The sequence below is a fragment of the Anabas testudineus genome, chromosome 15 (assembly GCF_900324465.2).
Source record: "Anabas testudineus chromosome 15, fAnaTes1.2, whole genome shotgun sequence".
NCBI classification, from domain to species: domain Eukaryota; kingdom Metazoa; phylum Chordata; class Actinopteri; order Anabantiformes; family Anabantidae; genus Anabas; species Anabas testudineus.
The window spans coordinates 15,542,705-15,557,566 of record NC_046624.1 but is presented as its reverse complement, the minus strand read 5'-3'; the positions used below and the strand labels follow the sequence as shown (position 1 = coordinate 15,557,566).

General features: G+C 40.8%; 1 protein-coding gene across 1 annotated transcript in view; it reads right to left on the bottom strand.

Moving 5' to 3' along the window:
• camkmt (calmodulin-lysine N-methyltransferase) overlaps positions 1–14,862 on the bottom strand; it is an 84,004-nt gene that overhangs the window by 68,202 nt on the left and 940 nt on the right. Inside the window, exons 2-3 of the mRNA XM_026356987.1 lie at positions 14,604–14,782; positions 14,249–14,313 (exon numbers count right to left, since the gene is read on the bottom strand). Coding sequence (XP_026212772.1) covers positions 14,249–14,313; positions 14,604–14,782 — 244 coding nt within the window. The remainder of the gene's footprint in view (positions 1–14,248; positions 14,314–14,603; positions 14,783–14,862) is intronic.

The window sequence follows — 14,862 nt, the reverse complement described above, 5'->3', positions numbered from 1 at the left end:
ACAGTACTGTGCTTTTATGGATGATGTGATCATCATTAGTTCTGGACTGTTTTTGTTGTTGGCTTTATTTACAGATTTATTTTATATGAAATAAATTAATAAATGTCTTTTGTGTTTTTTAATGTAGATTTTTGTATTTCTTACCACAATTGTACATGTTGATAAATACAACGTTGTCAGTGTTTGGGAGGGTTTTATCTATTTGTTTTCTTCACCTTTAACTTTAACAAGACACCACAGATTCAGACAGCTAAGATTGCAAAACCAATGATGAAGGATGCTTTTGTATATATTCTACAAGGCTATAAACTTAAAGCAAATAGGCTACTTTCATTTTCTATAATGTTTTTCCACCTATGTGTGTTTTAAAGAGAGAATATTACACAGTAACTCTACATTTCTTTCAAAAAGTAGTCCAGGGTACATGGATGCCTGGTGGGATGGGATGTGAACCCACTGCCTTGTGTATCCCAACTCAATTTGGTTAAGTGTACTACACTTAACTACAATGTTGTTATGATAAATGCTACAATATCAAGTTATCTCGTTGATACACATTTAAACCACTAAACTGGTCAAACTCACTGGACAGTACGTCGTTTTTTCACAGTCCACAGATGTATGGAGTTATAAACATAATGCACACTTAGTACTACAATGATTAGACAGTTCATCAGCTGTCCAGTAACAATTGTGATTTATAAAACTGGTCTATATTACTGTGGATGTTTATTTGAGATTCTGGCCTACAGCTCATATGACTGAAATGGATCCTTGGGAACAGATTCAAGGGTTTCACTATCAAACGCAAAGGACCTTTTCACTAAACAGCCTACTCAAGTGAACAGGGTTCATATGCAGCACAAAGAGCTGACTCTCTGTGAAGCCCATCACTCTGTACGCATGGATGGAAACAGTCCACTAAGCATGCTGTCAAGACACACACAAATGCATTAGTGTGGATTTGTGTATGATGCACACTATTCTGTGCACTAGTGATGTGTAAATAAAACAGCGTCTATGTCACTGGGTCCAAGGTGCAGTTACCCACCTGTCTTTCTCACACATGCACACCCTAACCCTAACCTTATCCTCTCACCCTTAACCCCCACACACACACATTCTTGAAATACCCTGCCCTTCATTCTTTCCAGTAATAGCTTGTCAAAGCAGCCGGCTAACTGAAGCTAAATAATGCCTTATACACAATTGGGCATTATCCGCTAGGCTAGATAGACTCTCACCACAGCCACCTGGGGGCTAATGTCCAAATGAGATGGTTCATTTCAGCTCGCTCTGTCTCTCTCTCTCTTCCACTTTCACTTTTCTATGTTTATCTCCATGACCTTGTCCTTTCCCCCATGGAGGTAAGGGACAGGAGGCAGGGGTGGCACAGAAAAAAGGCAGGGTGAGGAGGAAGAAGATAAGGGGTGATGGCCATGGCTGCTGGGGTTTTTGTGTGTGTTGGAAAGGGGCATTAAAGGATAGCAAGAAAGAGAGACAGACACACATATGAGGAGAGACAGGAAGCTTTAGGCCATAGACCCAAGACCAAGCAGTCTCTTAAGTGATCTGATTGCTTTGCTTGAGAACTATAGTGACCATGCTCCGAATGGTTACTAATAATACATCTCCATTTAGACTGGCCCTGCAAACATTTGCGTCCACATGAATACACACGGGGGGGGGAGCAAGCAAAGAGAAAAGCAAACACATGCACATTACGCTAACAAAAGAGATCACTCTCTGGTCTCATAATGCCAACTAATGAAAACTAAAGATATAGTACACAAACAAACAGAGTCAGACCATCCTGGCTATGTCCATGTCCTTCAGCAGACAAGCAAAAGTGCATAACACTTACTTTCAATTGATCAGCAAAACAATGTGGTGTGTGTGTCTGTGTGTGTTTACTGGATCACAACGGGCTTAAATGACAATAATTGATTAGCTTAAGTCCTATGGCCCACTTTGGGCATGCCATGTGTTTGAACTCACACAGAGGTACCCCCACAAATACAAACACAGTAACACACACAATCATCATAAGAGGATGTTGGATTGAGACTAAGAGAGAACTGAACAAGCAGAAAGGTTGGGGGGCAGAGGGTGAGTACATAAGAGGGAAGGTACAGTCAAGATCCAGAAACAGGATCAAACTGCAAAAAATATTTTAAAACTTTTTGATATATTCCATGCTACACGTAATTTTACTACCTTTTGTTTCATTTAGCTAATTTTCTTTTTAAAAACTGCTTTTGTAAGTAGATAAGCTACCCAGCTTTACATATAGAGAAATAGATGAGAAATTATACGTTTTTCTGGAGATCCACACCATTCTTCCACATATTCCCCAAACATAGTGGGAAACATATCACTGCCCTATAGATGATTTGCATTATACGGTATATTCTCACTCATCTACGCAGGTTTGTCCTTTAAAACGTTTGTCCTGTGTTTTTTGTGACTAGTCTGCCTAACAAACACTAAAAACAACTAGTCATGTATAGAAAAAGTGTGTGTATATGTGCTTTATGGGAGTTTAGCATGCCCAATACTGTGGTATGACAACACAGATGCCAAAATGGCAGAGGTTTGATATACAAATAGTCATGGATCCTTGCGCAAACACACACATAAACACACACAGACACACACAGCAGCAGTAACAGAGTCATACAAAGACTTAGAGCACCCCCAACTGGGGGACAATGCTGAAAGAGACACAGAGGGAAGAACTGTACAAATAATGTACAAATGCTTGTGAAATGCACGCGTACAAACACAAGTTGGGCATTCACATACATATATATACACAGAACCTATTATAAGGCATGCTATTCATATTCACGTATCCTTTTACTATTTGTTTTACTCCTGTTCTCTTTACTTAGACACTTCACAACCCTAGTGTGTGTGTTTGTGTGTGTTATGTAGCTTATAGTGTTTGTGTAGTGTAGTTATAGCTGAGCAAATGTTTTCCCACACACAGTCCAAACAAAGGCCAGGTGACACTCACATTCACACACTCACACATTCACATACACACACACAGGCACACATACATCATAAAAGAGGTGCAATTAGAGCATCCCACTCCAATTAACCAGCTCTCTAAACAAATCCACATTAGGCCCTCCATTGTGGCTGTGCTCAAAAACAGCCACTTGGGAAAACAGCATAAAAGCTCCAACTGTATTTCTCCTCTAGGACACATTCACGTGTGTCCATGTATGTGTGTATTCATGATGGCGTGTATGTGTATGTGCAAACTGGATGTGGTTACACATGGCACAGAATCTGGGCTGTTATGATTGTGGCGGTGATGGGAAGATTGTGCAATCACTGACGGGTGGAGAGAGTGAGAGGAAGCCAAAGAGGGCGGGAAGAAGGATAGCAGAGAGGTTGGAAAGCAATGAATAAGGGAGAAAAGCTGTTTCCGGCTCACGAGAAGAAGATTAGAACCTGCAACCCTGACTTTGTAAGCTACAACTCTGCTGCAGAGACCTTACCAGACCAGGGTTGTTAGAGTATTTGACAAATATTTTCATACACATATGTAACAGTCTCATGGTTCTAACCCAAAGGTGGACACTGAGTACCACCATAAATAACTATATCAATCAAATTATTACATTCTGGTTTATCTTAAAGGTAAGAGCAAAGATTGCTTCTAGACTCTACAAACCAGAAAAACAGACTTAAATGATTTACACATAACTCTCCCTCTCTGATCTAGACGACTTTGCCACCTTCTTTACCAATAAGATGGCAGCCGTCAGCTCCCAGTTCTCTGCTCAGAACAGTGACATCCTACTGACCTCATCTAACAGCACATCGCTCGCCTCATTTGCCACTGTGACCGAGGACGATGCATCCACCCTCCTCATCTCAAACCATCCTACCACCTGCTCTCTAGATCCCCTCCACTCTCCTTCAAACAACTGCACCCACACTAATCTCAGCCATTACAAAAATCATTAACATATCTCTCACAACAGGCACCTTTCCCACCTCATTAAAGCAGGCCCAGATTACCCCACTCCTTAAGAAACCTACTCTTGACCCCTCCCTTGTAGAGAACTACAGACCTGTCTCTTCTTCCATTCCTGACCAAGAGCCTAGAACGAGCATTCCTCAACCAATTCACTCACTTCCTTTCTAGGAACAACCTCCTCAAGGTCAACTACTCTGGCTTCAAGAGTGGTCACTCCACAGAAACTGCACTCCTGAAGGTTGTTGAATCCCTGTGGGCTGCAAAAGCTGCAGCTCAGTCTTCATTCTTAATCTTCTATGATCTATTTGCAGCCTCTGACACGGTTAACCACTAGATCCTCCTGTCATCACTCTCTGATTTGGACTTCACTGGTACAGGCCTGGCCTGGCTTAAGTTTTACTTGTCTGGTTCCTTCAAAGTATCTTGGAAGGGGCAAGTTTCTAACTCTCACTGCCTATCCACTGAAGTGCCACAGGGCTAAGCTTCCTATAGAACGGGCTATGCAACCATTGTGCAGACTCTGGTCATATATCATCTCGACTACTGCAATGTCTTACTGACGGGGTTACCAGCATGTATTAAATCCGGATAAACCCCTCCACATGATCCAAAATGCCACAGGAAGTCTCATTTTTGATCAGCCAAAAGGGACACACATTATTTATCCAGGTCTACAATCCCTCCCACTCACTATGCTCTGCCAGTGAACAACATCTTGTGGTCCCCTCGCCTCACCTCAAAAGATCCCAGGCTAAACTTTTTAGCTCATTGGTTCCACAGTATTGAAACAAGCTTACCCACCTCAGCAGCCTCAGCAGCCTCACTCCCCTTGATGTCATTATAAACTGTGTATTAATGGGTTTTGGTCCGTTAGTCAAAAAAAGAAAACAAGGAATTATATATAAAAAAATTAAATAAAAAACGATAATGTTGAACATCACTGAAGTGATGTTACTGAAGTGAAGTGCTACTGTCTTCTTGTTGAAATTGTAGTTGAGCTATTCAGATAAAACCTGTTATTAAACCACCATTAGTACTCCTGATCACTTCTGACTTTCTGTCTGTGGCAGATTAATAGCTGTTAAACTCACTGGTGTCTGTGGTTGGGCTTAGATAAATGAATCAAAAAGAAAAAGCTAGCCATGTTGCATGTTTATTTCCTGGGATCCCACATAGGTTGGATTATTTCTTATACTAGTAGTAATAGTTTTATTACTGGTGCATTTGTTCCCTGTAGTAACATATGTCCGCTGTATCGCATTAATATATCCTACATTTTTGTATTGTCTGTTTCTTGCAGCAACCTCCACAGCACAGTAACTAAAGTAATTGTGTATATCTAATGTCTCACCTGTTCATGTCTCTCAGAAAGAGAGAGAGAGAGAGAGAGAGAGAGAGAGAGAGAGAGAGAGAGAGAGAGAGAGAGAGAGAGAGTATTTCAGCCTCAGTAGGCAAACACAAAGGTTTGTGGCGCCATGGCCTGCTGTGGACAGAGAGAGCAATAGAATAAGAGTGTGTGTGTCTTTGTTTGTCTGTGTGTGTAAGTTCAGATACACCAAGAATAAGTGGAAGTAAATATAAAATGTACCTAAACTGTATCAAAACACTTATAATTTCATATTTACATAAAAGTCTCACTGTTAAGGGAACACTTTGTCACATTTATAGTTAAACTTCAGGGACATTAATGCGTCCATTTAAGACACTCAAGTGATTATGAATCTGTTTCACCTGCTTTGCTGCAAATAAAGTAGCAACAGGTGAAGTGGAGGAGCAAAAGCAAATAAACCACACAAAAAGAATGGTTTCGCATATGGTGGCTACAGACAAATGCTCCGTCCTTATGCTCCCTGAATGACTCTTCTTGAGGTTTGTGTTTTACTGTGTACTTTTTACTACCGGTAGCATGAGGCAGTACCTGCAGCGCACAGGAAATCCAGTTAGTCCAAGATGATGCATCCATATGTGAAGTCAGAAGAAGGTTTGCTGTGTCTCCCAGCACAGTCTCATGAGCGTGGAAGAGATACAAGGAGGGTTGGCCATTACACCAGGAGAGCTGGTGTCGAGTGTGGCCGCAGAAGAGCAACAACCCAGGAGCAGCATCTGCTCATTTGTGTAATGACGAAAAGAAGCCTTTGTGGTTTTGATTACAGCGTTTTGTGGGTTAACAACCTTGATGTAATTTTGTTCTGAACACATTATACAAAGTACATTAGTAAAGACTGACCTTTCAACTTTTCGAGCGGTGTATATAAACTACAAAGATATACATTTTACAGTTGTTTCATTCTTTTAGTTTTCCTAACTTTCAACAGGTTAATGTCAAACTTTCTTTCTCCTAATGTTCTAAAATTACAGCTCTGAGAAAAAATTAAAGGAAAGACACATCACAATATTATAGAAAACAGCTTTAGTTCCTTCAGCCTCGAGCCCCGGAGACATGCTACAGCTAGTTAGTGATCGGAGCAGACTCTCAGGGGGACACTTGAAAATCAGTTAACTTTCCCCTCAGAGCCCACGTTAGCCCACATTAGCATTTAGCACAGCCATTAGCGTCAACACCTATTTTAGCATTAGCACAGCCGACTGACAGTTAAAGGCCCCTGTGGGGCTATTTCCAGTCTCCAGACAGAGAGCGACTGACAGAGTGAACAAGCGGCTGTAGCAGTTTGTGCACTAAAGCTGTACCGTGAGTCACTAAGCAAGTTAATGGCTCTTCAGCTAAACAGCAAACACATTAGCAGTTTCTACAAAGACATGATGACAAGTTGAAGGCTGACAGGCAGCTGCTTCACTTCTCTGTTTGCACTTTACAAAGTAGCTCTAAGATTCCCTTGGGCTGAAACCAAGTATTAATTCATTGATAATTATTATCCTAGGAACAAACCTAAGAGTATGTTCCTGCAGAAAAACTATTAAAAAGTTTCCTTTGTTCCTGATTAATGTTTAATGTACTAAAAAAGAACTTGTCTATATCCTTTTAAAAACAGTAAATATAAGAAAACTGTGCTCTAACTTAAAATTTTGTGTTGTAAATGTGAAAGAAATTTGGAATTGAAATATTGCATCCTTATTAGTCTGCAGCTTTACATCATTTGAAGCTACAAATCAATGCAAAGCACTGAACAAAACACACACACTGTGTCTGGAGTGGAGCCAAAGTCTATTCCCATATGGCCATGTAGCCATTTACCATAGCTGTTTGACTCCCCAACCAACACACTAATCACATTAATCACCTATTTGTTTTAAAGCATCATTAGGAACATTCACACACAAGCTTTCACACACATAAACAAACACACTCCTGCACTTGCACACTTGTGCCTCTGGAAGTATACAGTGGTGCACTTGATGAGTAAAAGAGGGAGGAGAGGCAAATTAACTACCCCGTACTAATCACTTAGCTCACTAATGGAAGCATACTCAGCACATTTGTGTTTGTGCACACACTTACATCGGACACAATTATTAATGCAGGCACACGTAGACATTTAATGTAAAAATAATAAAGGCTCAACAAAATCCCTGAAATGTGCTTCAATCTGCTTTGAGAAACCATTGTGTGTGTGTGTGTGTGTATATATCATGCCAGTGTGTTTAAGTACATTATTTACATAACATACATAAACATTACATAAATCTCAGTCATTCCCTTGTACTATTATGCTGTTATACCCATCATTAAAAAGATTCCACACTAGAGACAGGCTGAAAGTCTGCATTCAAAAATAAATACTATGAGTAGCTATAATCAGAGCAAATAATATATTTTAGCACTTTTACAGCTTTGAATGAATCCTTATTTTTGTGTACTGACTGAAATGTTCAACTCAGCGTAATACAAAATGCTGGTTTTTCTAAAGGAAAAGGAATACCACAAGTAGCTGGCATAGAAACTAATACAGTCTAACTGCTTGTGCTAAAGTATATGAATATGTACTACTTAGCTTTCTTTAAACAAAATGTATTTTGCAAATGTTAATCACAGCTCAGTGATATTATACACTCTGACTCTCTTTGTGTGTGAGTGTCTGTGTGCTACTTGGTCTGGGTATGCTAAGCTTAGGCACCATAGGGGACACTGCCAGGAGGGGCACATAGGGGTTGGGTGACTTAAATGGAGAAAAATCCAATAATTGTATCTGTCCAGGGGGAGGGCGGGCTTTTAGGGAGGGGACCGACCTGTTATTACTCTTTCCTTTTTCTTTTTCTTTATTTTATCCCCTAATTCTAGGGTGAGGGGGTAACCTAAGAAAGGGAGGGAATGGAGGAGAGAGACATGAGGGTTACAGGCTGAGCTTGCTGTTAAAGTATGTCCTTGTAATTAGCTGAGTATTAGCAGTGGTGACAAAGCAGGAGCACTGGGCAGGGAAGCACCCTTTAACGCTCTACTCATTTCCTGAACTTAATCCCCACCGCTTACTGGTAATAGTGCACACGTGCACACGCATCTGTACACACACACACACACTCAGTCATGCACAAAATTCACATAATCAACTACAGGCTATAATGGGAGAGGACTCCCTCAGCAAAACTATACCCAACAGCTCACCTTCAATCCCTATTGTGCTCAAAGTCATAATGGAGGTTTTCTGCAGGGAATTTATGTGCAACTGCAAGTGTGAATACATGTGTGTACTTTTATGGCTAGCTTTGTGAGTTCTATAGCTTTTATGGGACATTGTGGGAAGGACTTCTTGGCTGCCTCAATTTGTGACACACCTTAAGAGGACTGTTTGAGGTTTAAGACTTGGACTTCAGTTTAAGGGTTTGAATTAGGTTTAGGATAGATTAAGAGTGAATTGTGATAGGGATAGTGTCATCACAAATATAGAAATATAAATGTGTATGCCTGCATATGCAAACATAAACATGTACGTCTGCATCTCTATATTAACATCAAGTTGTGTTCACAAGTAGTGTGGTGACTGTTTACTTCAAGTGTCAGGAAGCCTTCGACACCAAACACTACTTCAGGCAAATCCCTGTTTGTTGTTTCCTCCAGTGAACGGATGGAGGAGACATGGCTACAGAAGCGAAAATCAATTACTTTCAATTAAGTCAACCAGCAACTCTTTCAGTGTGCCCTCAAGCCACTCAAGTCTTGCTTACACTACCTCCAACCCCCACTCCTACACCACAAAGTGACACACACTACAGTATATTCACACTTTAAAAGCCACATCCACTTACCGTGCGACTGTCTTTTTGTGTTTACTGGGTAAATTATAGGCTTAGAAACAATTACTGTGGCAATGGCTAAATGCTCTTGAACAGCAGCTAAGGAGCATTTCAATCTGTAATTTCTATCTGTAAATAACATATAAAAGTAGCAAATAACATACAAAACATAATTTAATTGTTCGTGTTAATGATTAAATTCTTTCTTTAATACCTATCATGCATGTTTCCTCTACATTTATCACAATGTATTAACATACAGGGTAAAGAACTAGTAAACTTCTGCATACACATTTGATACAGTTCTACAGTAATTACCCTTTATTACATCACAACACCATGTTAAGCCACCATTATTTCTTAGTTTCTTATATTAAGACTCAATATAATATATTTCTTTCTAATGTTGTCAGGAGTAGTGTGTGAATTTTGAACTGAGGTGAGAGGTATTGGTTATTGTCACAATGTGCAACAATATCATACTGCGAGTAGGGTTTTAAAAAAAACAAATACTGGCAAAGGAGCAATTACCAGCAGCTTAAAGGAATATAAGAGAATGAGAAAATGAGCATGGACCAATTTTATGAGCTTCTGAGGGACTGTGTGTAGTATTCTTGTTTCACATTGATTTTTGTTCCATTAGCTTAAATACAAATCGCAAGAGACACCTGAGCTCAGTCCAGAGCACATCAGTAGAGGACCATTTCTATAGAGAGCATGTTATAAACAGCGCAGAGGGGGACCACAAACCTTGTCATTGACACAACAGTCTGAGTGCACGTGTGCTTGTGTGTGTGTCTGTGTATGCCTGCCAGCTCCCAGTCTAGCACTATTGTCTAACAAGGTCTAATTAGCACTATGGCACAATGAATTAGCATAATTATGCAAACAGGGCTCCGCTAAAGGCTTGGCACAAGGGGAGACTACGAGGGGCACCTATTACAACACACACACACACACATTCACAGTCACTAAGAACACTTAGAGACTAGTGAAACACATTAAACACACATACATGACTGTGACAGATCCCCTGGATATATAAAACACACACACCTGTCTAACACTGCAACAGGAAGTGACAAGAACAAGGCTGCAGCACATAGGCATAATTGGATTATTTGATGAGATATTTATGTGTCTAGTTCAGACACAGCATATGTTACCTATACCCCCCTTTCAGAGGAAGTCAATGGAAAACAGCAGATAGACACAGAGAAATGACCAGCTAACCATTCCCACTCCCCACTGCCCTCCCTCACAACACTCAAACATTCTAGGCTTATAGTATTTACCAGCAGGGGTGATAGGTGAAGTCTGTGGGAGATAATAGGGATGACTGAGAGGCTGAAAGGCTAGTAGCCATTCAGACATGACAGCTGTAGTGAAGAAGGCTCTATTAGGCTTCATTAGGATGCTTGGCTCTTGATTTTACATCCACCCACACACACACACACACATAGACGGGACCAGAGAAAGCATAGCTCTAAGATTAACTGCATCTATGCCTTCCAGTGGAGGATTCATGCATTCATACGTGCAGCAAAGATGAATTATTATTGTTTGTGTGTGTATTGACACACCAGTCTGCCACTGTGACCTTTGCCTGCAACATGAATCCAGCAAGTACCACCACAATCCAACAAGCCCTCTTAGCAAAAACCCTGTAATGTCAACAAGCACTACCTAAAACCACACATACACACACACATCCTCTGATTCATTCTTAGTCACCCAATCCCAATGGTCTGCATTGTGTCCTAAAATCCTGATCCCTAGCAGCAAACAAGCACCCTTAAAATCTCAAATAATGCTTGCACAAAGGTCTCTTACAAGCCCCCCACTGCCAACTAAGGAAGCAGGAAGGTCAGACGTTCAGAGTTCAAATAGTTCAAAGTGATCAAGACAGGTTTGAAATAGGCTCAATCATTCATTGAAAACACATAACGAGTTACAAATGCAACTACCATTATTTGACTTCTGTTTGGCCACAAGAGGGGGTTATTTTTACTGTGACGCCTCATAATGTGCAGATAAATCCAGTATGTATATCATCAAAGCCACCTGTCAACTGGCTGATGCATGTGTCCTCTATAAAACACACAGGTACCCCGTGTTTACATGTCCAAAATGTCAGCCCTAACTGAAATCTACCAAAACACGCCCAGCGTAAAATAGATGCATGATAGTTTTTTGTGTGATGTAATCAAAGGGGGCCCAATATGAGTCAAACATGGGAAGAGACATGATGATAATGTGTCCATGGTTAAACTCTTGACACATGGTCAAATCCATAAAAAAATAAAAGTATTAAACAAATTAGAAGAAGAGGAATGAAATCATAGGAATTACGTCCTGGATGGCTGAGTTCCTCAGTTCCTTCATTAGGCTTTGTCCAGTTTTGTTTTGCCTGAATATCCTTGCTAAGTATTTGTGTGTAAACTATGTTACACTACAAATTCATAAACACAGTTGGTAATGGGTTATGAATTGTACCACTTGTCTCCATAAAATGTCAATTCAGATACAGTACATGATTTCATTTAGGCTTCAATCCTACTTCAAACAAAGCTAAATGCTAATTAAATTTGGGAAGTAGTGCCCTAATGTCCCACACATTTTAAATGTTGTGTTTTCTGAGTCTTCCCTGTGATATGCCCTCTCTAAGATGCACTCCTCATTATTGTAAAACGTCTTTATTGAGACTCTTTGCCTGCTCGTCTGGTTCTGAAATAAAACCATTGACTCCAGCTTATCGTCACCTTAAGAAACAACATATTGTTCACATACGTGCACAGTGGTGGGACAAATACAATAGCTGAGAGAGAGGGTCCTGCTGAGAGGGGGTAGCAATTTTAAGCTGAGTCCACACATTTTGGAGGCAGTGGGCTAATCCGGCCAGGCTTTTTAGCCTGCTATTCAAGAGGACAAGGACCCCTGGGATTTGGGCTTGTCCACACCTCAGGGGTGGGGGATTATCAAGATAGCAAGGAAGGTGAAGAGGGTGTGATGGTGAGCAAAGTAAAAATGTGTTTATTAGCAAGACTGTGTAGACCTTTACAAAAAAAGGTGTTTGGCTGTGTCGCATTGTGAGGTGCCCACATAAGTATGTATGTGGTGTTTGTGTATTTAGAGACCCACTCTTATCCCTGAAAATATACCCCTGAGCTCTGACAGGGTCACCTCTGAGCCTTTCAGAGCCTCCTCTCAACCAATTCTAATTGATCTCACGCATTACTAGTCCCAAACATGGGATGGTGAACAGGAGGGAGATGGCTGGCTCATTGTCTGAGGAACGAGGTCCCCTTACTAGTGGTTCTCCACTTTTATACACACAGACACACACACACACACACACACACACACACACACACACACACACACACACACACACACACACACACACACACACACACACACACACACACACACACACCACCTCTGGCATGCCCACCCACCATTTCCCCTTCTCCCCCTTTTCTCCTTTCCCCTCTTCTATGTTCTCATCTCCGGCTGTGCTAATCCACTAGCCAAGTCAGGAACTCAGTTACCCATCTGGCCAAACATGACTCCAGCTGGGAAGAGAGGGATGGAGGGGTGAAAAGAAAGAGGAGAAATGGTAAGAGCAAAACAGAGAAAGAAGGATGAGGGGGTATCAGCAGTCTGGGGGTGTCTGGAGTGAGGCAAGAGAAAGGAGGAATAAGATCTTTATTCAAGTTACTTCGTACAGTCAAAGAGAAGACGAAGGCTTGGAGGAAGCAAGGATATGAAGGAAAGGTCACAGGCTGTTGGAGTGGCACAAGGTATTACATTTACATTTGGTCATTTGGCAGACGCTTTTATGCAAAGCGACTAACAAGTGAGATACAAGGTACAAGGCAATAGCAGGGTAAGAGTAAGTACGTCTTGCCTAAGGACCCCTACTGGACTTGGGCCACATGCGGGATTTGAACCCCAGTCTCTTGCACGGAGGGCAGCTACCTTACCACTAGCCGCTCAGCGGCTCGTATTGATCCTATTGTTTCCTTGTAGAGAAAAGGGATAATCCATTTTAGCAGGTTGGAATGAGAGCTGCCACTGAGCTCCGTCATGACTTATATAGTCTGATCCCAGAGTGCATTAAAGTAGGCCCTAGCAATGGCCTTCACCTCTGACCCTAACTCCTGTGGAGTCTTTGCCATAATCCATCAAATGCTCGTACAGATGGACATGCATAGGAACCGATTCATAATTAATCAAAGCAAATCACATCTATGTTTACTAGCAGTGGAACAAACGTGTGAGGCTAAAGGCATTTATACTTAACCATATTTTCATCACTGTGTTAACATATCTATCTTTATTTCTAATCAACTTTGTCTTAATGCTGCAACATTTTATACTGCTATGGTGTAGTCAGAGATCATTTTTAATGTAATGAACAATAAAGTTTTATGCTGAATATATTCTCCAACTGCTCTAAATCCAAAATCTATTAGTAATGTGTGAATCACATGTTTAATTACTTTAACTTAATAATTAACTATAAATATTTGTAAACTCAATTCAAAAAGGCTGCATGTGTGGCTGACATGAGATCATACTGTAGTGACATAGCATTATAAGATTGTTGTCTGAAATAAAGGACATATAATAATAATAATATCTGAGCAGCACAGAGTTAGACTGAATTAAATCCAACCAGAAATAAAATTAGCCAGTCGTAAGTCATAACCTAGGTCCAAGTGATGATACCCCACTATAAGCCATAAAGCCTGTGCAAATCTTTGTTTGACTCATGCTCTTTCCTTTCTGCCAAACCGCTCATCACTGTCGACGGAAGCAATAACGGAAGCAACCCACTTTCTCTGTAAAGGGCACTTGAATGTTGTTGGGAGGAATGGGTATATGATGCACAGTAGAAGCCATTCAAAGATGGAACCAAACACCAGCAGCATGAGGCTAACTTAAAGTTTGTGTGCGAGGGGGTGTGTAGTAAATGGTAGGGAACAGTGTCGGCAATAAAAACAGTAAACACATAAACATAAAATGAAAATGACTATAGGTAATGAAATATGTACTTACAGACGTTACCGGTGTTGTCAAAACTGTTAAGCACTTCATTAACTCTTAGGGGCCCCAGGTTATCCCTGAGAGACACAAAAAGAGCTGTCTGTAAGAAACCTGTGGAGTTTTTCTTTTCTTACAGAAAGTGAAACAAGAAAAGAATCCTAATTACTATCTGCAGTACCTGGATGTTTTTGTGGAAACTGTATGTTCCATTCTATTGACATCACAGTTACATAGAACCATCAATTCAAAAGCGCTTCAATCACTAAATTTCAAACTGCTCCTAAAGCCTTGGTGACTGAAGCAGTATGACATCGTACAATGTAAGCTTGTTCAATAGTAGCCTGACTGTCCACTCAAGTGTGTGTACCTGAGTAAGGCACTGTGCTCAGGAAGGTAGACACTTCTGTACTCCACCCACTGGTCATCTGAGGTATCACTAAGGTCTTCAGTCACATGCTTTTTCCTGCTGAAAAGGTCAAATGTGGCAAACCTTCGAACAGACACCTGTTTGACTTCTGGACTATCCACCTGCTTCTGACGCAGCACCTGTAAGAGTTTGGAGTGTAAATGAAGAGGCTTATGAATTTAACGTGTGTTGTTGTAAACATAGTAAAGCTTGCATTGCA